We start from the raw sequence: 26,258 nt of genomic DNA on the forward strand, positions 1-26,258 counted from the left end.
TTTCTAGAAATATGTAGATTTATTTATATTAATGAATATTACATTAAAAAAAAAGTTTTGGAAATTAACCCTGTATCTCCTTTGGTTCAAAATGACCCAATACTGTATTATCGCCAAAATTAGAGAAAAATGCAAATTTTTCAGTTTTTGAAAAAATGTTGCTACTAAATAAATACTTTTGCAATTGAATGCAAAAGAATCGAAATATGTACGTAATTATCGTTGTAATGAAATATAAATGACAAAATTTGATTAAAAAATGTTAAAGTTATTACAAATTCGCCAGACCATTACCGTGTTTCAGGCCAATTGAACAAAAAATTTAGAAACAAAATTTAGATATTTCGAGAAAAATTAAAATAAAAGCTCATTTTTACTTAAAATATGTCCATATTTACTTGTATATAAGTTTTTGTCTTCGTAGGATACCGTTAACCTATTCGCAGGTATGGCCAAAAAAAATAATTTTTTTTAACGGCTGTTTCAAAACTCCATTTTCAAATTTTTAAAAATTTTGTTAAACAAATTTCAGATTTTTTCGATCATCACATTGGGGTTTATTGAGATCAAAATAGGGAATAAAAATATGAAAAAATTATGTAATACCTCTTACAGTTTTTCCGTACCTGCGATTGAAATTTTGCGTTTTTCAAGAAAAACTAATTTTTTGTCCATATTTAGGCGAATGAGTCCAATTTCCTTACTGTTATAAATTTTAAGTAAAACCTATTCATAATATTATAGTCCTTGTAATTTTAAATATGTTCTGAAAGTTTTACTGAAATCGGAAAACGATAACCTTTGAATCGTGAAGGTCAAAGGTCAAATTTTTCAATATTTGGAATTTCTAATGAAAAGATAGCGAAATGTTACATATTTTTGGGCCGATTTTCATGAAACTTGAGGAAAATATATATTGGGGTCTAGCATTTACAACAACAGTGCAAAAATGAATTTTAACCTTTAAGAGGACTTGGGGTCAAAATGGTTGTGTTTTTCTTGATTTTAAAAGTTGAGAATAATTTGGACCCCAAGTGCTGCTAAGGGTTAATTTCCATTTTTGTGCTGTTATTTTAAATTCTGGACTTTATGTTATATTTTCCTCAAGTTTCATGAAAATCGGCCCAAAAATATGTAACATTTCGCTATCTTTTCATTAGAAATTCCAAATATTGAAAAATTTGACCTTCGACCTTCACGATTCAAAGGTAATCGTTTTCCGATTTTAGTAAAACTTTCAGAACATATTTAAAATTATAAGGACTATAATATTATGAATAGGTTTTACTTAAAATTTATAACAGTAAGGAAATTGGACTCATTCGCCTAAATATGGACAAAAAATTAGTTTTTCTTGAAAAACGCAAAATTTCAATCGCAGGTACGGAAAAACTGTAAGAGGTATTGACATAATTTTTTCATATTTTTATTCCCTATTTTGATCTCAATAAACCCCAATGTGATGATCGAAAAAATCTGAAATTTGTTTAACAAAATTTTTAAAAATTTGAAAATGGAGTTTTGAAACAGCCGTTAAAAAAAATTATTTTTTTTGGCCATACCTGCGAATAGGTTAACGGTATCCTACGAAGACAAAAACTTATATACAAGTAAATATGGACATATTTTAAGTAAAAATGAGCTTTTATTTTAATTTTTCTCGAAATATATTAATTTTTTTTCCTAAATTTTTTGTTCAAGTGGCCTGAAACACGGTAATGGTCTGGCGAATTTGTAATAACTTTAACATTTTTTAACCAAATTTTGTCACTTATATCTCATTACAACGATAATTACGTACACATTTCGATTCTTTTGCATTCAATTGCAAAAGTATTTATTTAGTAGCAAAATTTTTAAAATATCTGAAAAATTTGCATTTTTTCCGAATTTTGGCGATAATACAGTTTTTGGGTCATTTTGACCCAAAGGAGATGCAGGGTTAACTTCCAAAAAAAATTTTTTAATGTAATATTCATTAATATAAATAAATCTATACATTTCTAGAAAACAATGCAGAAATTTAACGAGTTTCACCTATTTATCCCATATAAATAGTATAATTTTGCATATATCTGAACTTTGACCTCGATGCGCGTCCAGAAATCGTTGCCCGATTTGGCTCAAATTTTCAGCACTTAACATTTAGGCCTAGTGTCACAATATTCCACCCGGCACTTTTTGAAATCTAAAAAAAAAAAATCGGCTGTCACTCTAATGTACATATGTACATATGTATGTACTTATTTATAAATTTCAAGGGTGATATTTATATGCTTGAGAATTTCTATACATTTGTTTTATTATAACAACAAAATATTTTAAAATTTGCAAGAAAAAAATTAAATTCTGTAAATAGACGACACAAGATCATAATAAAATTTAACAAGTAAGATTGTGTATTCAGCTGTGCTGAATCTTGTATATCCCCTCTCCAATATGTGGATATACATAAATATTTTTCTGATATATGGGGGTCAATATGGTTTCAATTATGGACCGATCCTTACAAAAGTTGGTAGAAAGATTTAGGTGCATATAAAACTTGTTCATTTCCAATTTCATCACGATTTTATTTCTTATAAGACAATTATGAATGTTCAAGTCATTTTCTGAGGGGGACCTTGTATGGGAACTAGGGAGAAATGTTTCCCCATTTTCGCAATACTTTGCAGTTTAATTTGAGAACACTTGAACTAATTTGTGCAACATTTTATAAGGATTGCATAATCAACATATTTATAACTGCTCAAACTGTATTCCGGGAGGGAATTTGTATGTCCACCAGAGAGTATTTCAGACATCACGATCCTTTCGTTTGCCTCCTATCGTGTTTTCAACAGACAGAGAGACAGACGGACAGACATAGCTAGATCATCTTAGAATTTCAATAAGGACCCAGAATATGTATACATATATACTTTTGTGGGTCTGCGATAAATATTTTGATGTGTTACAAATGGAATGACAAAATCAATATACCCCCATCTATTTTTAAGGATGGGGATATATGACATAAAATAACAACATTTTAAATACAATTAATTATTTCTTTAATTATGTATTTAAACAAATAAAGGAATTCATATTTGTTTAACAATATTTAATGAAAATAATCAAAATATGAAATTCGTATTGTTATTATTTATTGTATTTGTTAATATTGGCATCACTGCAAGAAAATCAAAGTCTCCTTATATTCTTATTTGACGGCGTCATTAAATAAATTGTTTAGCGGTTTTGAATACTGCAGTTAAGACTGTTTTATGATAACATATTTTTTTCTTATACAAATAATTAAAAAAACTAACAAATATTTGTTAAATAACAATAACAAAAGTTATTTCATTGTTTAAATATTTAATTTCATATAAGTTTAGACTTTGTATTGTTGTGAAAACAATATGTTAATATATTTTATCACTGACGTAGAAGCGGTAGTGCTGGAACATTTTTCAGCTTATGATAACTCGATTATTTCAAACCTATTTATTTGGTTGTGCTCGAACCATTTTCGAGTCTTAAATTTTATATGAATCAATTTCGTATCATTGCATGAATTTCAACCAAAAAATGGGAGGGATCGGTACAGGGGGTGAGTTACCATAATTATGAGATTATTTAAACTTTGTCCGACTAGCTCTCTCATTTTACATACATTTTTTAACTCTAAACTTTTTATTTCATTAAGATACAGGTAGCGAAGCACACCGAGTTTTAACTAGTATACTATAAAGGTGGATGATATATTGACTTTGTCATTCCATTTGTAACCCTACCCTACCGTGAACCTCGAATTTAGCGAATAAATTACGCACGGTGGAGCTAAGGACTTAGGTTTCTTACACACACAGCACACTTAGCTTTTTGAATACTTTTTTTATTCTATGAGTGTAGCGCTCATTGTAATATATAAATATGTCAAAGGATGATAGCTGTCATTGTTGACATTTCAGAATCTTAAATTTGCCCACGCTTTAAAAGAATTTCATTTGTACTCAATTAAATATATTCTTAAGTCATTCCTGTTTATAAAAAGATCTTTCGCCTGAATACTTAAGTATTCATAAATCATTCATGCTTTAAAATTGTAAACATTTTTATTATCATCTACAATTTATTTCAAAGTTTATATTTATTTATTTATCTTTAAATAAATATAGTATATTTATTTTTAAGTTTCAAATTAGTTACATGTGAGTATTAAACAAACAAATGCATTGAAATTATGAAATTACTTTTTATCAATGCCAACGCCACATTATTTCTGTGGTCATATGGAAGAGTAGCTTAAGTCGTCATAAGGGAGAATTGATAACGAAAAAGTTCTGAAATAGAAAATGTGTCAAATCTTCTCTATTTACCAAATACTTTTTTCAAAACTTATTTATTACCAATATATTAAGTTACAGATTTTTTTGTAAGAAACAATAAAAATTTTGTACACAAAATTAAGAATATTTAAAAATTTCTTTTTTCGACTTACACTATTCTTCCATACGGGCACAGATTTTGTTACGTGTTATTTTTTTCTTTAGTTTATCAAAAAATCAAAATAATTCTAGAGAAAAATTTACTTTTTTAACAAGAATTTTTACCACAATAAAAAAAACCAAAACAAACAATAACTACAACATTTTAATTATTAAGAAATTCATTTACTTTTAGGTATTTCGGAAATACCGACATTGGCATTATTTATACACGTTTTTCAGCAAGTTACTATGTTTAAAAGCTAAATTGCAGTTTGCCTTAATATTAACGATAAAAGTTGTAAGATTAAAGTTGTAATGACAAATATTTAAAAGATTTTAATTTGATATATCCAAACTCATCGGCCATAAATCAGACGGACTTAGAATTTTATAAGGACCCAGATTATATACAATTTGTGAGTCTACGACAAATATTTCTATGTGTTACCCCCTAGAAAATACCTAGAAAAGTGTTTCCAAGTATGAACCCTAGTACTGATGTATTACTAGAAATATTAAAGACAGTACAAGTAATTAATTAATTACTTACTTGATGAAAGCTATTATTATATTATTTGTTGTAAATTTTTTTTATTCTATCAAATCATAGTAAAAAGTTAATCAGTATTTGATGGCATTATTATTAATATCCCTTTCATTTATTATTACTTTTTAATTCATTTATAATTGTGTTTATAATTTTTTATTAAACAAGATTAGACGAGTATCATATAATTTTAAAATCGTAAATACGTATTATTTATAAACTAACTACTTACTACCTGTCATTGGTTTATTATTATATGAACTTCAACTTCTTGAGTTAATCTTATCTCTCAAATGTAAACAAAACAATATTCATCACTATGGTATAACCAATCGTAAAATGAAGAAATATTTTATGAATGAAATTCAAATCTGCATTATACAATTGTGAAGCAACATATTTTCTTTACAAGGGAAAAGAAAAAGAAAATTAATATTATTTGGAAATATACAGAAAACTATTTATAAATAGCATACATTTTCTATGGAAAATATATTGCTATTTATAAATAAAATGTATTATAAATAGCAAGACATTTTCCATAGAAAATGTATGCTATTTATAAACATCAAGATATTTTCCATAGAAAATGTATGCTATTTCAAAATAGCAAGATATTTTACATAGAAAATATATGCTATTTATAAATAGCAAGATATTTTCTATAGAAAATGTATGCTATTAAGAAATAGCAATACATTTTTCATAGAAAATGTATGCTATTTAGAAATAGCAAGATATTTTCTATAGAAAATGTATGCTATTAAGAAATAGCAATACATTTTCTATACAAAATGTATGCTATTTATGAATAGCAGGATATTTTCCATAGAAAATGTATGCTATTTAGAAATAGCAAGATATTTTCCATAGAAAATGTATGTTATTAAGAAATAGCAAGACATTTTCCATAGAAAATGTATGCTATTTAGAAATAGCAAGACATTTTCCATAGAAAATGTATGCTATTTAGAAATAGCAAGACATTTTCCATATAAAATGTATGCTATTTAGAAATAGCAACACATTTTCCATAGAAAATGTATGCTATTTCTAAATAGCAACACATTTTCCATAGAAAATGTATGCTATTTAGAAATAGCAACACATTTTCCTCAGAAAATGTATGCTATTTAGAAATAGCAACACATTTTCCATAGAAAATGTATACTATTTAGAAATAGCAAGATATTTTCTATAAAAAATGTATGCTATTTAGAAATAGCAAGATATTTTCTATAGAAAATATATGCTATTTATAAATATTAAGATATTTTCCATAGAAAGTGTATGCTATTTAGAAATAGCAAGATATTTTCCATAGAAAATGTATGCTATTTAGAAATAGCAAGATATTTTCCATAGAAAATGTATGCTATTTAGAAATAGCAAGACATTTTCTATAAATAGCAAGACATTGTATGCTATTTATAAATAGCAAGATATTTTTCATAGAAAATTAATGCTATTTATAAATAGCAAGATATTTTCTATAAATAGCAAGACATTTTCTATATGTATGCTATCAAGAAATAGCAAGACATTTTCTATATGTATGCTATCAAGAAATAGCAATACATTTTCCATAGAAAATGTATGCTATTAAGAAATAGCAAGATATTTTCCACAGAAAATGTATGCTATTTAGAAATAGCAATATATATTTTCCACAGAAAATGTATGCTATTTATAAATAGCAAGATATTTTCTATAGAAAATGTTGCTATTTTATAAAGAAAATAAATGCTATTTGGAAAGAGCAACACATTTTCTATAGAAAATTAATGCTATTTGAAAATGGCAAAAAATTATCAAAAGATTATTTATAGTAAAATTCTTTTCTAGCGACATAATGTCGCATAGTTCGTTGTGCTTTTTACTGCTTGGTAATTTAAATTTCCTGTAATTATAGAAAATGACGAAATTTCTTAAATTAACACTACATATTCAGAAAATGAAATCAATTTAGATTAAATGTTAATATTATCTAATATGTAGTTTGAAGGTACCAATGTTCTAAGTTTAATGATCAATATAAAAAAAAACTAAATTTCACATACTATACGAATTAATCGTAAATTTTTAAAATAAATACAAAGAACCTTCACCTAGTGAGTTGGCGGCGAACGGCATTGTCTTAAAAATAAATAGATTTTTGGCACAATATAAATAATCGAAAACGATTTCTGGCAATTCATATCGCACACACTGGGTCCAATTGAATGTAATATGCAAGTATTTTTTTTTTTTAGTAAAAGTGTGCAAATTTGTAAAACTTAAGAATGTAATCTACAAATATTTGAGTTGTCTGTCTCAATGATAAAAATAAAATTCTGATAATAAAAATTACGTGTAGAATTTTTGTTATTTTTTTTTTGGTTACATTAGAAGATACTAAAAGTCATATTGTTTTTGTTAATCAGTTTTTTTTGTTGTTAATTTTATTTTAAACTATAGATACACGCAATTCATTACGTTAGATATTGTTGGTTAAATTTACCTTTTTTTTGGCATACGTAGGCATGACTTTACTCTTTTTATTTTTCTGGCGGGGTTTTCAAAATATTTAACCTAGAAGACAGACAAATACATTTGTTTTTGCTCACGATTTAATTTTGTTTTAAATTCGAATGCATGTTGATGTGTGTGAGTGTATCTTTTAGAAATCGCTTTTATATCTATGTCTAGCACATTTTGTTTTTGTATTTCGGTATGTATTTCTTTTTTAAGAAATTGTTAAAATTTATTGCATCAGCTTTTTATACCCAACATTAAAAAAAGATGGGAGGTATATTGATTTTGTCATTCCGTTTGTAATACATCAAAATATTTGTCGCAGACCCACATTAGTATATATATTCTGGGTCCTAATAAGATTCTAAGATCTAGATAAGACCGTCCGTCTGTCTTTCTTCCTGTCTGTTGAAATCACGATAGGACCCAAACAAAATTAGCTAGCTGCCAGAAATGTTCCACAAATACTGCCTGTTGATAAGTTTTGGTATTGAAAATGGACAATATCGGTCCATGATTTCATCTAGGCCGCATACAAATGTCCCCCGAATACTGTTTGATCAGACTTAAATATTTTGATTATACGGCAATTTTGATAAAATGTTGCACAAATTATGTATAAGTACTCTGAAATTATACTGCATAATTAATATCGTGATAGAATTGTATATAAACATGTTTTATATGAACCTAAATCTTTCTACCATCTTTTGTGAAGATCGGTCCATAATTGACCCTACTACTCATATAACTCCTATATATTGTCACACATTGATGTCGGGTATACTTGATTCGCTACAGCCGAATATAACACTCTTACTTTTTTGCTACATGTGAACTTTTACCTAGAATGATTTTTTATTTTAAAAATGTTGGTTTTTTTCACTTGTCAATGAAGAAGATACATTTTGTGTGAAATACATTGAAATATTTGTAGCTATTTTAAGAATATTTTAATGTATAGTATGTATTTAATTGGTATGTCAATTTGTGATGTATTTTTACAGTTGTGTTGAAAAACTTACAACTTATGGAATACTAGCTTTTAAATCTATACATCTTTAGGGTAGTTGTTAAAATAAAATATGATGTCTTGAAGATATATATTTTTGCAAGACGCAAATGTCAACATTTTTTAAAATATTAAATTAAACAAAAATTTATTTAAACTAAAAAAATATTTTATGGCATTATGACAATACGACCTAATAGGAGACTGTTTGAATTCCCCAATTATATACCGTTGGATTTGCTATCCTATAATGTACAATATACAGGATTTTTAAAAGTCGACCTTTCGACTTTTTTAAATTTTTATATAGTCGACTTTTTGACTTTAGCTATTTGTGAAAAGTCGACTTTTTATCCCATTATAATGTAAAAACAAGTAAGAAAGTATGATCGGGCAAGCCCGACTATATAATACCCTACACTAAGTAAAAGAGCAAAAACATTTTTCTTTTAAAATTTCAATAATGTATATTTTTGAGTGATTTTCGGAAGTGGGCCTTATATGGGGGCTATGACCAATTATTGACCGATCACCATGAAATTAGGTCGTATGATTTATGTCTATATTAAAGTTAACTGTGTTGAATTTTGTGTGTATACCAAAGTTTTTAAGCGATTTATGAACGTTAAAGTGATTTTCGGAAGCGGGTCTATATGGGAGCTACGACTAATTATGGACCGATCGTAACAAAATTTGGTGACATGAATTTTGTGTATATAAAACTTATTTGGAGCGGAATTTGTGGAGATACATATATAAATTAAACATTTATGACCGATAAAGTCCAATTTCGGGAGGACATTTGTATGGGGGCTAGGTGAAATAATGAACCGATTTCAGCCAGTTTCAATAGGCTTGGTCCTTGGGACGAAAAAATAATATGTACCAAATTTCATTGAAATATCTTCAAAATTGCGACCTGTACTCTGCGCACAAGGTTTGCATGGACAGCCAGCTGACCAGACGGACGGACGGACATCGTTTAATCGACTCAGAAAGTGATTCTAAGTCGATCGGTATACTTTAATGTGGGTGTTATACTAATATTTTTGGGCGTTACACACATCTGCGCAAACGCATAATACCCTCCCCACTATGGTGGTGTAGGGTATAATTATACGGTTTCCAGATTTTTAGATGGGAAAACCCAATTTTTAAAATGTTTACAACAAAAATTTAAAAAAAACGCTGTCATGTTAAAATCAGAATTAAAATTGTAATTGAAACCATTCGGAACATGGAAATTTTGGTTTTTAAAATCAGAAAAATCGGTCCATAAATGGTTACGATATATGCTAAAAATATGACTACCACTATTTTTTAGAAATATTTTGGACCTCTAGATGTACCCAAGTTGCAATGGCATCAATGACAGTTTCACCCATTTCAGCATGAATTTGCGTATGTAAATTTATAATACACTCTTTAACTATTTGATCGCTACCAGAATAGCTGAGTACTTTTTGTAGTTGCTTCAGGCTTTATATTCATAAAAACACCTATATCCAGGGAAAGTGTCACTGACTGTATGTTCTCCATAATGCAAAGATGTCTCTTTTTGTCATTAGATCAGAAAGTGTTATCTCCACCGGTTTTGTTGCATTTTTTTCATCAACTATTCTCTGAGTCTTAAGAAATAAATTATGATATACTGATCGGTCTATAGTCCTTTGCACTGTATTGCAGCGCCTCTGGTGGCGAGTAGATGTATTATTCAATATACTTTTTATTATTTATTTTACTTCGGCAGCGTTTCAATACTAACCGCCGAAGGAGGATTAAAATGTATTTGTTACAAATAAATATTTTTTTTTTTGATTTTTCTGCGCAACAATTTTTTTTTAATTTTCCATTGTAAATATGTGAAACTGTGTGTGAACACCTTAATGTTATTGAAATTATTTGTTCGAATATTGCAAGAAATTGAAAATAAATGTATTTTAAAAACATGAGCATTGTGGGAGGAACCAGAGAACTTTGCCCCTTGTCTTCATATTGGCAAATGTCCTTGAATAATTTAGTAAACTCTTGACCAAAAGCCAAATCATTATTTTTAGAAAAAAAAATATATGTACATATGTTTATTAATAATGTATTTAGTCAAATTATGTTGTACAAATGACACAGACTTATTGAAGAAAAATAATAAACGAAAAAAAAACACTTTTATTTGTTATAAATAAATAGAGAACTTTGATCTCATGAGTCCCTCCCTACAGCTGTCAAATGGCTACTGTCAGACCTTGAGACTATTTTACAAAGGAATTTTTAGTACAATATTATTAAATTTAAGTTTATATAAATATTTTACTAATAAAGACTAAAATATGAAGAAAATATTTTTTTCAATAAAGTATGTTTACTACAGTACGACTATATTTATGTATATTGTTACGAAATTGTACTTGAATTCAAATATAACGATTTTAACGGCTGATTTAAAATCGTTTCAAATAGCAGTGCTCTAATAGCAAACTGTAACATATCTGTGGGCATTATTAACATTGAATAAAAGCTTTCAGTTGACCATTGATCGTAAGTATGGCAACGCTGTTTGCTGCGACCGTATATTCGAATTCGAATATTCAGTTAAAGAACATTGTGAGAACATGGCGTATGTATTAGAAAGCTCTGGACAATTAAAGAGCAATCTAGAGTGCAGATGGCAGTGCTATAAATAGTGGCGGAGGTTGCAGTCGTTAGTGAGTTTATCAGAGACGCTATTCGAATAAACCTCAACTGAGTGCCTTAAAGTGTGCTGTATTTTTCAAGTGAATTCGTGTACATTATAAAGTGTGTCTGTATTTCTGAGAATTTATAAACGTGTATTAAAAAACATTGAATGACTATTTAATTCTGTTGTTGTACATTTTAAGTAAATAAAGAGTTGTTACAATTTTTACACCTCTAGACGGCTTTTATTTGCAATCAAAAGTATCCGGTTTATTTAAAGGAAATAAACCAACGTTTTGAAAAGGTTAAAACGTAACAATATTAAACAATGCTGAAAGCATAGAGAAATTCACATAGAGCGGAAACTAGAAAAAACTCATATAAAAATTACTCAAAATCATTACACATACGAGTGTGGTTTTTGTTTTCACATATATTCTTTTATTAATACATTCTCACCACTTAGGGTTTTGACAACTGAGTTAGGTGTTTGACAGGAGAGTTTCCGATCTATGTGTATTTATCTATGGCTGAAATTATTAACAATTGTAAACAAACTATGTGTACGACATACATAGCTGTCACATATTTTTCTGCAATAAATCAATATCGTTGTTTAAAAGCACTTGAGTGATTACTGTAAATATTATTTGAAATAGTCATGAAATAGACAAATATTCATATTCCAGCAACCTTGAAAAGAATATTTAATAACACAAAAAATACCAACAAAATTATTATTAGAAATAAAATACATATGAATTTATATTTGAATGCCAGTGAATAATCAAAAAGAAAGAATAATAAAAAACCACATGTTTTTGGGCGCGAAAATTTAGAAATGATGATCACGTTTTTATGATTTAATGAATTTTGTACTCGTATGTCTAATTTTGGTTGTCCCAAATTTAAACAAAAAAGCCACCAAAAGAGAAAATAAATTGTTCTTTTTTAAGATTTTTTGAAAGTGACTAATTTGTTGGTAGTTTAAATTTTGTATTTGAATAATTTGTGTATTTTTTTTGTTTGTTTTGTAATTGAAATCATGCCAAAGTTGTTCTCTTTTCGTTTAATGTTTCGTTCGTTCGTTACACTCGTGTTTTCAATTATTTTTTATGGTGATTTTCAAATATCTACTTTATGAAACATTTAACAAAATATTTTTAGACTTTGTTGTTTTTATTCTTTCGTAATTTAATTTTAGTTGTTACCATGTCGCCATTCATTAAATAGTTTTTGTTTTTTGTATCGATTGATTTCGTTAAATTTGTTAATTAAAATGTTTTAGTCTCAAACGTAGTGTCATGATCTTCAAATCAACAAAAAAAAAACCAAACACAAAATCAATTTTTCATCATAAATTGTCTCGGTATTTAATTAAAATACTCGCGTATTGTTTTCATTTATGCCATTCAACTTTGGAGACTTTTAAATGTCTACACAATTTGTAAAAGTTTATTAAATTAATTAAAACAAACAAACAAACAATTAATTGAACATGTGTGTTTGTAAAATATTTTGACAAGAATTATTAAAGCTTGCTTGCCTTGTGAAAATAAATTACTTAAATTAGAATAATTTATTTTATATTCAGGGCTATTCCTGTGCTCACTTTCACCATTCACCGTATTTTTGGAAGCATAATTACAACATTATTATGTAATTTCCTCAGCATTTCTAATTATAAATGATTACACGTAATTTTTTAACCTTAATTATATAATTTTAGAAACTTTATTTAATATAAATATTATTGTAATTATGCTTCCAAAAATACGGTGAATGGTGAAAATGAGAACAGGAATAGCCCTGAATATTAAAGAGTTTTTCCTTAAGAGCTGTTTTAACGCTGGCATTTTTATACCCTTCACCATAAGTGGCATGTTTTTACAAAATCAAATTCAGATACGGAAAGAGCATTAAAGATTTATCGCGGACTGACTAATCTATTTTCTGGATAGCAAGAGTTGCAAAGCAACTTAAAAATCCAAAATCGCAAAGTTGAAATCAACTTTCCCCAAATAACTTACATGATTAATACATCAATATTTGGGGAATTCTTCCGGCTCGGTTGCTATTTAAAATAGACGAAATCGGTCCACAAATGGCTGAGATATAAGGAATAACCTCGATTTTTGGCCTATTTTTGACCTATATCTGGATTAAAAAGTCATTAATATAGACAATATGGATATCTAATGATTGATATTTCAAAGACCTTTGCAACGATAGGCTATAGTACGTTGGACCAACCCGAATTTTTTTTTTCACCAAAAAAAATTTTTTGTCATAAATTTGGTTTCAACAAAATTAAAAAAAAAGTTGAAAAAAAATTAGAAAAAACTTTTTTAAAATAAAATAAAAAAGAATTGGAGAAAAATAATTTTGAAAATTAAAAATATTTAAAATTTTTATTTTAAAGTATAATATGGTGAAGGGTATATAAGATTCGGCCCGGCCGAATATAATTCTCTTACTTGTTAATAATCTATACAGAATAAAATATCATTCAATAGTAAATTTTCTGGTAACTCGATAACTGGAATTGTATTCCTGTGGTATAATAAGGCAGTTTAATAAAGTGAAATTTTTAATAATAAAAAAATATTATAATTTTTGTGGCTAAATAACCGATTGTATAGAATTTCTTCGATATATTTGCGGTGAACTAAATTTTTAATACGACTCAACTGAATCCACTGTTATAGGTATCAATTACCACACAAAATTCATTATTTGCCCTTCAGTCCCTCTTTAATTATTTGATTAAAGAGGGACTGAAGGGCAAATAATGAATTTTGTGTGGTAATTGATACCTATACCTTTCACCATGTATTTACCCAATAAGCATTTTTAATGGAATTCTAGCTGAAAGCAAGTGTAATTCAAGCCTTGAATTATAATCAAGCAATTGAATTACAATTGCATTACACTTTATTTCAATAGCATTCTCCAGTAAAAAGGAAATAATAAATTAAATCCATATATTTTTTGTTTGAAAAATATTTAATTTTTCAAATATTTTTCAAGTTTAAAACATAATTACATTTGCATTCAAGTCAAATTCAAATTTTTGACGCATTGGTACTTAATCGGATATATTGCATTTTGTCATTTCATATTAATTTGCAACCATAGTCAAAATTAAAGTATGTTTTAAATTGAACCGACTTTAACTGGGTGCCTACGCAAATGTAGAAAATGTTTTCATACAATATACAACAAAAAACAGACAAGTGGCAACGCTGAACAGCTGACATACAAAATTAAAAAAAAAATCCAAAAAACGTAAACAATAAAAGTAACCGGGACATCTAAAGAAAGAAAGTTGTTTGTTGTGGAAAAATGGAAAAGATAAGATTAATATCATAATTACGATATTTTGGTACTAATTTTATTGATAACTGTTCAATAATTGCAAAATCTCTACCAATATCTTGTAACTTAAACATTTTTTACTTTGTGACGAACTTTTTTACTCGGCGAAGAACAGCTGATGCTGTTGTTAAACGAGTTAAAAACAACTTCAGCTAGTTTTATATTTAGAGTCGACTTCAGCGTCAAAAGTATACTTTAACTTGTCTATGATAGACCTAAAGTCCACTCTTAAGTAAAGTCGAGTTTAATTCTCTTAAAATGTACTTTATTTTTGACTATGATTATGGGCCAATGTCTTCAAGAAAATAAGAAAAATATTGTATCAATTTGAATGAAATCGTTATCTGGAAGATCCCAGATAAGGCTTTAGTTATGATTACAAATCAAATAAACGTGATTAACGGTGACGCCTACTTACGAGTGGGTGTGGAAAATATTTTTGGCAAGGTTGGCTAGTGATTCTAAACGGTTAAAAGGAAACGGTATTTTAATAATAACGGTATTTTCATTCGGAATTAAATTATTAAGTTGACGAAGGTGGTATTATATTTTAAATAGTTTCAATTACACTATGCGACAAATAGTAGGGTCAGTGATCGGCGGGAAATGTTAGATCGTTCAAAAAAAGTTATACGTGTCCCAGCGTTTCGCTGGCTCAGGTCTAGGTATTTTAATAATAACGGTATTTTCATTCGGAATTAAATTCAAATTTCTATTATTGAAATTAAAACTTTGTTTTTTTTTAATTTTAAATTATTTATAGAATATGGTTTCCGGTATTTAGAGGTAACGCTACTTTAGCGGTAACGGTAATTACAGTTATTTCGGTAGCTTAGAGGTAAGGGTAACTATGATTTTTGCTTATATGTATCTCGGATACTAAGTGTATCAAATGAAAAGTGTTTCAAAAGTCTAGAAATTAGGATTGAGAATTGTTCAATTTCGGAAAAAATATTTTTTTAATGGACTTTTTTAGGAAAAATCAGATAAATCTTAAAAAAATATGCATATATATGTTAAAATCAGTGTATAGTCAAGACATCAATCATATTGATTTCCGGAGATATTAGACGATTTTTCAACTAAATAATGGATTGGCTGACTTTCACTATTTTTTTATAAAAACTAATTTATTTCCGTTGTAGGGTATATACAATTCGGCTCATTTGAATTGTGTTTAATTGTTTGATTGTATTCGATTCTATTTAAAAACTAGTGATTTCTTTTAATCAATTTCTATTCTTTCACAGACAAATTCAAAATTCTCGTTATAGTGAGTGAGTGAATTAATTTGATTTGTCTTTTTTTTATATATGAGTGCATTAATCATTGTCATTCTATATAATTATAGATTTAAAAAAAAATATTTTGTTTGCTTTTATTTTCAAAAAGTTCAACGGCCTTAAATTAATGTTTAACAAAATACATGAATTTCAAACTGGCAAAATATTTTGTATTTATTGTTTATATCCAATCAAACAACAATAAACACTTTTTCATTTATTAAAAGCATTTTGTTTAAGACAAATTTAATAAACAACTGACATCTTTTTAATAAATGTTGCACGTTTTATTTGTGATAACCTGGTGAACTGTTTGCTTTTATTATTTTGTTTGCCTTTTCAAGTAAGTAAAATATATATTTTACACGCGCTTTTTACAATTTCTGGTAAATTCTTGTAATTATGTAAGATTTTTAAATGTTTTCTGTTTAAAATTCAATAATAATTGTTTAAATGATTAAGAGGCTTACAATTGTTTTGAGAACAATGCCTGAGTTTCCGCAAAATTTTACTCATTCCAATCAAGTTTTAGATTCCAGAGATTAGTAATAATACTGATATATATAAGAATATCATTCACCTTGTGAAAGTTCGAATTTTCTCAACGGTAATAAATGCTGACGTGAATTACACTATAAATCTAACTAAATATTCAGTATAGGACAGAGCTGTAAATGAATCATTCATTTTTTGAATTAATTCGCGAATTATTCATGCACTGAATTACCAAATTTTGAATTAATTTTTTTCACACAAAAAATGAATTGAATGAAATTTGATAAAAATTAATTGCAATTCATTTTCAACTCAAATAAATTTGATAAAAATTAATTGCAATTGGTTTCCAATTCAAATGAAATTGTAGAATGAATTCAAATTCGTTTCTAAATCAAAGTGAATTGCAATTCATTTGAATTGAATTGATTTTTAATTAATTCAAATGAATTAGAAACAAGGGCTATATTCGGCTGTGCCGAATCTTATATAGCCTTCACCAAATTATACTTCAAAATAAATTTTTTAAATATTTTTAGGTAAACAAAATAAATTTTGTTCCAAAGTTGTTTTTTTCATTTTTAGGAAAAAAAAAATTTTTAATTGTTTTTTTAAATTTGAAAAAATCTTTTTTTTGTTTTTTCAATTTTTTTTTTAATATTTATCAAAAAAAAAATTTTGGTGAAAAAAAAGTTCGGGTTAAAAAATATTTTTTAGATTTTAACCCATTGTAGGTCCAACTTACTATGGTCTTATATACGTCGTTGCAAAGGTCTTTGAAGTATCTATCATTGGATATCCATATTGTCTATATTAATGACTTAGTAATCCAGATATAGGTCAAAAATCGAGGTTGTCCTGATTTTTTCCTTATATCTCAGCCATTTGTGGACCGATTTTCTCGATTTTAAAACCGAGCCGAAAGAATTCTGGAGATATTGATGTATGAATCATGTATGTAAGCTATTTGGGGGCTTCGGAAAGTTGATTTCAACAGACAGACGGACATGGCTTAATCGTCTCCGCTATCTATAAGGATCCAGAACATGTATACTTTATGGGGTCGAAACATTATATTGTGGAAATTACAAACGGTATGACAAACATACCAAACTTACTTCTCACGAAGGTGAAGAGTATAAAATGAATTAAAAGTTCATTTCCAACTCATTTGAATTGATTTTGTAAGTAAATCTTCAGTAATCACTGTCCTTTTTGTTATTCAACTAAATTTTTGTGTAGAAGACAGCAAGCATTACTCTCGTTTTGTATATCACCTATTATAGGCCAAAGACAAAAATTCTTAGATTTGAAATTCCCACGATATACTGGAATTGTCCGGTAGCGGCAGAAATCTTATCAAAATGGGAATATTTTGTTTATTTGCTAAAATAAACTTAAATTTTTATTTTTCATTTCCCCTCATTGATTTTGAATTTATTCAAATAAATTAGAAAAATCTCCCAGGCCAGCCAAAAAAGTTTGAAGACTAAGAATTGGAGGCCATACTCCATTAAGATTGTTGTCAAACTCAACAAGAGCTTGCAAAATCATTAGCAGCAATTTCAAAACGTTTGAGAGCAGCAGAATTCAAGGGGTCCTATCTATTATGAGCTGTTGAAATCTAACCATACCATCACAGAGAACCTGCACCGAACGTAACTGATTCGTTTGTAGCGAGCATTGGCCGACAAATGCTCAGAATATGCAGCTAGACATGAAACCGTAATATTCAATCATGACAACGCTCGGCCACATGTTGCAATACCTGTTAAAAAGTATTTAGAAGGAAGTGGTTCAGGCCTTATAGTCCAGTCCTAGCCCCGTCCGACTATTATTTGTTTCGATCGATGTAGAACACTTTCTCTGGGATACGCTTCACAGAGTATCCGAAATTGGCTTGATTCGTTCTTCGCCTCGAAAGATGGGCAGTTATTTTGGCTCGGAATACAGATGATTTGAATAGAAGAAAATAATAAAATGCTACTATGTGAAAGTATTCAGATCATATTACAACATTTTAAAGACAAAAATAATAGTTTAAACTGATTATATTTAATTTTTTTATGTTTTAGGCTGAAATTGCGGCGAAAACTATGCTCCCAATTAGCTTGTAGTATGAAATGAATTTGACTCTGATTGTTTTTTTGCTATCGTCAAATTGTTTATTGAAACCGAATATATATTATCTATTAACTTTTTTAGTTTTTGTATACATATGTACATACATATGTATATTTACAGAATATATATGGTTTTATTATAAGAGAAAAATCTGTCACGTACGATATTAAATTTTATTTATTATAAAATCATCCAAAGATTGTTTTTAATTAAATATGATGGATTGTAAAGGAAAAATATTTCGTTTAGTGTAAGAAATTAAAAGAAAACATAACGTCTCTCACCTCAAAATGAGTTCCGTTTTATGTCACGTACGATATACCCTAATTAAACCAAAAATCTATTCCACTCTATAGGCGTACAAATGTCACGTACGATGATATGGAATTGCCCATATGTTGCAAGAAAGATGGGAAAAGATCAAAGCTAACAATGACCAATACTTTTAATAAATTTATATTGTACAAATGTTTCAAAATAAAAGCTAAACATTTTAAAGAATCCCGCATTTTTTAAGTCATATACCCAATTGATTGGTGGTGGCTGGCATTAGACAAAATTTCCAAATATTAAATTTAATTGTTTTTAATCAATTAATTGCAATTTTTCTAAAAAACAACACACGGACAAAGTATAAAAAAAGGCGCCTTGATAAAATAAAATTGAAAAATCAAACAAAAATTATTAGGTTGTTTTTATTTTTTATTTATTTATAGTCATGTATGAATCAATTGTTCATTAATTAATCATGAAGATTTAATTAAACATTTCTCTCTATCTCTCTCTTTTACTCTTTCTTTGCAGTTTGGCCGAGTTAAAGACAGAATTTTTTAAATTCAATTGAAAATAAATTAAAAAGTAAAAGGGCTTTTGTGTTTTTGCTGTTTTGCTATAAATAAAACGCCACCCAAGAAATTTGTACATGTTGAGAAGACTAAAAAGACAAAGTGAAACCAAACCAGGCATTTATTGAATTGTACAACCAACCCAGCGGTTTCTGCTTCTATTATTTATTTATCAATTAATAAATAAATAAATTACAAAACAAATATTCAAATAAATAACTAACTAACTAAATAAATATGGTGAATATAACGGTAAGTGTTGGAAATTTGTTGTTATAACAATTACTGCTAATTGTCTAGAATTTTAATTTTAATTTCATTGAATTCTCTTTCTTTTTCTATATTTTTTGCGTTGCTGTTTTTGATTTTGTTAAGCAGGATAGCGGTGGCAAACATGCCCCTCAAGAAATGGAACAATTCATACCCGGCGACGGTTTAAGCGGTAATACAAAGTAAGTATTTATTTTTTTTTGGTTTAATTTATATTAAATATTTTTTTGATATTAAAGCTAATTGCTCAATTGTATTATTGAAGCGGAAATATTTTATTAGATGTCGCTTATTACATTATTTAATTGCCGGTAGATGCTATAGATAAAGCTGAACAAAAAGTGAGCGTGCCAGTATTTATTTGTTCAAATTCTATGAACTTTAAATAAAATAGATCAAATAGTGCAGTGTTACAATATGATGAGTAGTGCATACAATACAATATTACCTTCATATATCGTTACATATTGAATATCTAACAAAAGTAGAAACAATCAAATTAAAGTTTAGGATAGTTTTCCTAAAGTAGAATGGTAAAAATGTAGTAAAGAACTATTTTATATTAATTGAGAGTATTCAATATTCCCCGGTCTTTCCTGAAATATGTATTTTAACCTAATTTGGGTGGTTATCTCACATTCGATAACCACCTAAATTAGGTGGTTATGCGGGAACTGATAGAGCAAGATCGCCATCTGATTCATTTTTAAATTAAGGCATGCTTGGGGTTTAGTTCCACATTCATACATTAAATATTTTATGAACATTTCAAAGAAATATTGTCTATATCTCGAAAACGGAAATGAAACCTATTTGAAATACCTTTACAATAAGGTATTTCATGAAAATTTGGGCGACTGTTGGCTAATTTTGGGGAAAATATTTTGAAACATTTGTACAATACAAATTTATATATAGACCATTGTTAGTAATGACCTTTTCCCATGTTTCTGGCAACATATGGATTCCCAGCCAAAGGAAATCCCATCTTTTGAGGCCAAGATACTCTGTTCTGAAGTGAATATCCCAGAGAGAGCGTTCTGCATCGATCGAAACAAATATTAGTCTGGCGGGGCATGGTCTGGACTATAAAGAGGGTGAGGCAAAACTTCCCAAGCACTTCATTGTAAGAAGTTTTTAACAGGTATTGCAACATGTGGCCTAGCGTTGTCATGATATAATATTCATGTCTGGCCGCATATTCGGTCCGTTTTTTGGCCAATGCTCGCTTCAAATGATGTCAGCAGATCATAATAGATAAGACACTTATGGTCCCACCAAGTACAGAGCATTTTGGAGCATTTTAGACATTCAAAATCGTTTTTCAAGGTCTCTCAGCTTCAATTCGTATGGTACCCAATTTCCTTGATTTTGGATAAATCCTGTTTTGAAAATGCTGATTGAGTAGTTCCCACTGATTTTGCAAGCTCTTGTTGTGTTTTACAAAAATTTTCATGGAGTAATGCCTCCAATTCCTGGTATTCAAACTTTTTTGGCTGGCCTGGGCGATCTTTGTTTCCGTGTCAAAATCACCACTTCTAAACCGCGCAAACCATCTCTCGCACGATGAAACAGATGATCGCTTCGGTGTGCTTCAACGGTACTTTTTTTCAAATTTAAGAAGTAAAGCAAAACTTCCCGCATATGACGTTTTGTAGGTAAAAAATTCAATATTTTCGAAGCAACAAAAAACTTTGTTGTTTACACTATAATGCCAATAAATTAGGAATAATAAAGGTAAAATTCACTCAAACTTAGAGGGACTAAATTTTCATTAATTCAAATCTAATCCAAATTTAATTAAAATATTTTTTTTTTCATTCATTCAATTTGTTTTGCTTTTTTTAACATTTTCAAAATGAGTGAAAACTATTTTCTAAAGCTATTTTGTAATAGATTTGAATCATAGTATAAGCTGGATTTGAATTAGGGACAATTTAAATGATTCAATAATGATTAATTATAGGAATGAATTCAATACGTTTGAGGTATTAAGGAATTAAGCCTATGAATTAATACGTACTGATTCAAATTTAATTTGATTGTGAATTGAGAAATAATTCTTTCGAGCCTTTGCTTCGGATCTATAGTAATAATAGAAATTTTTATAGAAATACCGGGAAATTTTCGGATTTTTTTTTTGTATATTTATTCTATACACAGAGAAAACAGATTGCCAATCGAATTATTCTATCTTAGTGACCGAATTTTACAGTTGTGACTACAATATTTTGTAAGGGGTAACTAAAGTTTGGTTGCCTCAACTGAAATTCTTCTCTATCAACTGACATTCTGTTGTTAGAACTGAAATATTCTATGTGTGCAACCGAATCATTCGATTGGCAACAAATTCGGTTGCTATCACGAAACTGTTTTCTGTGTGTAGTATCCATAGATTGCCTCGGTTCTAGAAACAGATACTTAGTCATTTGACTAAGAAGCATTATTGTTGAAATAACCGATTTTTCGTTGTCCCAACTATATTGAATATACAAGTCCATTAATTCAATGAGGAAAACAAATTTCAAATAATACAATATCAATTCCCATGATTTGCACTAAGAACTTTCTATTGTTTAATTTGCAATAATAATTAATTAATAATTTCAAAATTTCATACAAAAACTCGATTTTCGATTTTTCCAATTTTATTACCTTTCCGGAGCGATTTTCCAAAATTTTTATCCGTAAAAACCTTCTCCAGAAATCGGCTCAGCCGTTATCATTTTGTGAATTACTATACATTTTTTACACCATTATTATATATATAGAGATAAACAATAAGTGAGAAACACAATTTTTAGTTTAATCTAGGTTTAAACGAAGAATGTAGATTATCTTTATCCCAGAAACTAGCTCTAAATCTTCAAAGAGTTTTTGTTTAATCTCCTAACTAATAAGAAAGTGTTACAAATTAAATAAAAACAAGTAAGAGTGCTATATTCGGCTATGCCGAATCTTATATACCCTTCACCTTTGTTGTGGATGCATTATTATTTTTTATAATTAGTATATATGTATGTATGTACATTGCCCACTTTCAGCGTACAGCATCCTAAATTTATCAAGAACACAAAAAACAACAACAACGCCAAACGAAACAAAACACCAAAAGAAAAAACAAAATACGCAAGCCAATGAAACCAACACACGTGCAAACATACGTTTAATTGTATAAAAAACAACAACGCCAAAAGAAACAAAACACACATACGATTTGTTGCTTTTTTGTCAAAAAAACCAACACACAACCAAACAAACGTTTAGTTGTATAAAAAACAACAACAACGCCAAAAGAAACAAAACACACAAAAAAACAAAATACGCAAAGCATGCACAACCAAGCATACGTTCTGTTGCTTTTTTGTAAAAAAAACCAACACACAACCAAACAAACGTTTAGTTGTATAAAAAACAACAACAATGCCAAAAGAAACAAAACACAAAAAAAAACAAAATACACAAAACTTGCACATCCACACATACGTTTTGTTGTTTTTTTTGTCAAAGCATGCAATACATTGTGTTTTTTGATGAAATTTTCAGAGGTTGTCTCGGATTTTTGCTCATATCTCCGTTATTTTTGGACGGATTTTGCTGATTTTAAATAGCAAAATTCTCGAAAGTATGTCTGACAGAATTGTTGAAGATTTGGATCCCGGAGATATCTGGGGCCTTCAGAAAATTGATTTCAACAGACAGACAGACAGACAGACAGACAGACGGACAGACAGACAGACAGACAGACAGACAGACAGACAGACAGACAGACAGACAGACAGACAGACAGACAGACAGACAGACAGACAGACAGACAGACAGACAGACAGACAGACAGACAGACAGACATGGCTTAATCGACTCCGCTATCTATAAGGATCCAGAATATATATACTTTATAGGGTCGGAAATGAAAAATGTAGAAATTACAAACGGAATGACAAACTTATATATACCCTTCTCACGAAGCTGAAGGGTATAAAAATTAAGCTAAAATAAACATGAATATTAGGTAAACGACTTCAAGTATTAAATAAATAAAATAAAACTATTATTAAACAATAAAGTTCTAAAAATACAAAACCATAAGTCTGACTAACTAAAGCATATACATACTATGTACAACAATAATTCTGAGGTTTCGTGTTTATATTTTTATAAATTTTAATTAGTGGTCAAATGTTAATAATTTGATAACATGTTATATTTTTTATATTTATTTGTTATTTGCTATTATTTTTTCCAGTTAATTTTTAATTTTTTGAAATAGCTATTGATTTTTTCATTTACAATAAAAAATTCCTATTGATTTTAATACGTATTTTTATTTGTTTATTAATGGAAAATAAATAAGTAATTAAACAATCCTTTAAAATAATCTATATTTTAAATCTTTTTTGCGAATTAATTTTATTTCAAAGTTTGAAATGTGAAATGTTCATGACAACAAGCCTCAGCGGAGATTAATCAAAATAATAAAGAAAAAGTCAAATCGAAATGACTTTAACTGATAATGAAAAAAAAAATAAGAATTTATTTCATAATAAGGGAAGCATTTTATTAAGGTATAAAGTTCAAGGTTTTTTTCTTCTAACTTGTGCAAATTGTCATATTTGAAAGTAAGTTTAATCAACAAACAAAATTAAGACACAAACAAAAGAGAACTTACCTATGTTATCATTAAATGCAAGAGCATTTTTACTTTCTTGAAGATATCTGACTCCCAAAAGTCGTAGTTTACATCAGATACGTTTTTCTGAATTTGCTGTAGTTTGACGTAATACGTAAACATTAGATTACTACTGCGCAGATATTCACCCATTTCCCTCGAAGGCAAATTGCTATCGTGATATTCCCCAGAACTTTTCATTCACAATAGTTGATTTTGTTCGTAACAGCTGCTTATTGTTTACAAAATTCCATCTAAAAATTTCACAACATGGGGAATTTTTTCACGTGAACAAAGTTGATGAACGAAAAAAGGGAACATATTTCTTGTGAAATATTGATTCGCGATAAGGTGATTAGCTTTTGTCTGGGGTACTGTCGTCCCTTCTGCTAATCCTGACTTTAATTGGGCAATAATCAGTTACACTGCCTTTATCCAGATCAATTAGCAGTCTAGTACCTGGCTGAACAACAAGGCCCTTAAGACTCTGTAGTAAATTCTGCCTATCCTGGATTGGTTAGTGCTAAACTGGGGTTTCTCCAATACAATGCTATGGTAGTGACTGAGTAATGGTTTTACTGATTCCTCCCCATCTTCAAGACATAGATCAGACGAAATCTCGATGTCTCAATATTCCACTATCCAGGAACTTCATAATGTTCCTTCTAGGGTTCCTAATTTCCCGGATTTGTTTTTTAAAAACTAAATTAATTATACCTTTTCGGATTTAAAGAGTCCGACTAAATTATATTTGGCAAAAAAAAAGTTGTAAATCGTTTCGAAAAATAAACTTTTCAAATCAAAATTAATATAAACAAGTTTGAAAAAGTATTATTGTCTTTATATTGTCTAATTGTGAATATCCTTAAAATTTTTAATGTTAAGCCTCTTAGAACTTAAAGTTTCAAATTGTATTAACTTGACTTACTGGAAAAGTTAATTTTCTGATTTAAATATAACATTTTCCTGTTTTTGTCACATAGAGAATATAGTTTTGATTGTCGTAATCGGACTTATTGCTATATATTATTTTTTTTAATAAATTCCCGGAAAATCTTCCCGATTACGAATCATAGTTCCATTAATGTGATCAGGGCTCTCCTAGAGTCATGTATCAGCTTCGATTTCGATTTACCTTTAACGCCTTCTAACTACCAAAATTAGGAAGTCACCTTATTACTCCAGGCAACATTTTGCTATAAAAGATCTGAAGATTTTCTGATCACCAGAAAGACACTTTATTTATTTATCCGAAAATCTGTCGGTCAGTATTCAATAACCGAAACTGGAAACCGGTTATCAGGGTTCTTTCTGCTTGAACAATAACAATTGCGAACATTAATTTGAATATACGGATTCGAATATTTTATATTTTCGAATAATTCGACAGCCGGTTTTTTTGTATCGGTTAACTTCTTTTTTTACAATATTTTCGTATCAAACATTTCAACAATCTTATAATAAAATGTAAAATAATTTACGCGGTTTCTATAAATTAAAATAGCATTGGTTTCAAATTTCTTTGTATTTTCCAAAAAAAACGAAATAATTTACTGTAAACAAAAATATTCCCACAAACCAATGATTCCAATCATCTACTAAAAATAGCTATCAAATGTTTGTTAGATTTACAATTAAAAATACTCTTAAATTGCCTTAAATTCCCATAGAAAAATTCTATTTTTGTAATATTGATTCGATTAATAAATAAATTCATGTTCAATAACATTTATTTATTTAATTTACACCACCACTGTGCAACTTTAAATTTTGCAGCCTAAAAGTATGCTTTAGAATAATATACTTTTGTTTAGCAGTGAAATTGAACACAGCAACACAAGCAATTTTGTTTTAAAATACGATACTAAAATGGTCATAATAAAATCCCAATGATAATTGATTCCACTAACCAAGAAAAAAAAACGATCTCACTACTTGCAACCATGAAATGCTGATGCAATAGAAATGGTCAA

The 26,258-nt window shown here is 28.4% G+C and overlaps 1 protein-coding gene across 1 annotated transcript in view; it reads left to right on the top strand.

The window, feature by feature from the left end:
- path (pathetic) overlaps positions 1–26,258 on the top strand; it is a 63,516-nt gene that overhangs the window by 26,979 nt on the left and 10,279 nt on the right. Inside the window, exons 3-4 of the mRNA XM_065504710.1 lie at positions 19,306–19,598; positions 19,725–19,798. Of these exons, the coding sequence (XP_065360782.1) occupies positions 19,584–19,598; positions 19,725–19,798 (89 nt within the window). The 5' untranslated portion in view covers positions 19,306–19,583. The remainder of the gene's footprint in view (positions 1–19,305; positions 19,599–19,724; positions 19,799–26,258) is intronic.

This window comes from Calliphora vicina, chromosome 3 (assembly GCF_958450345.1).
Source record: "Calliphora vicina chromosome 3, idCalVici1.1, whole genome shotgun sequence".
Taxonomy (NCBI): domain Eukaryota; kingdom Metazoa; phylum Arthropoda; class Insecta; order Diptera; family Calliphoridae; genus Calliphora; species Calliphora vicina.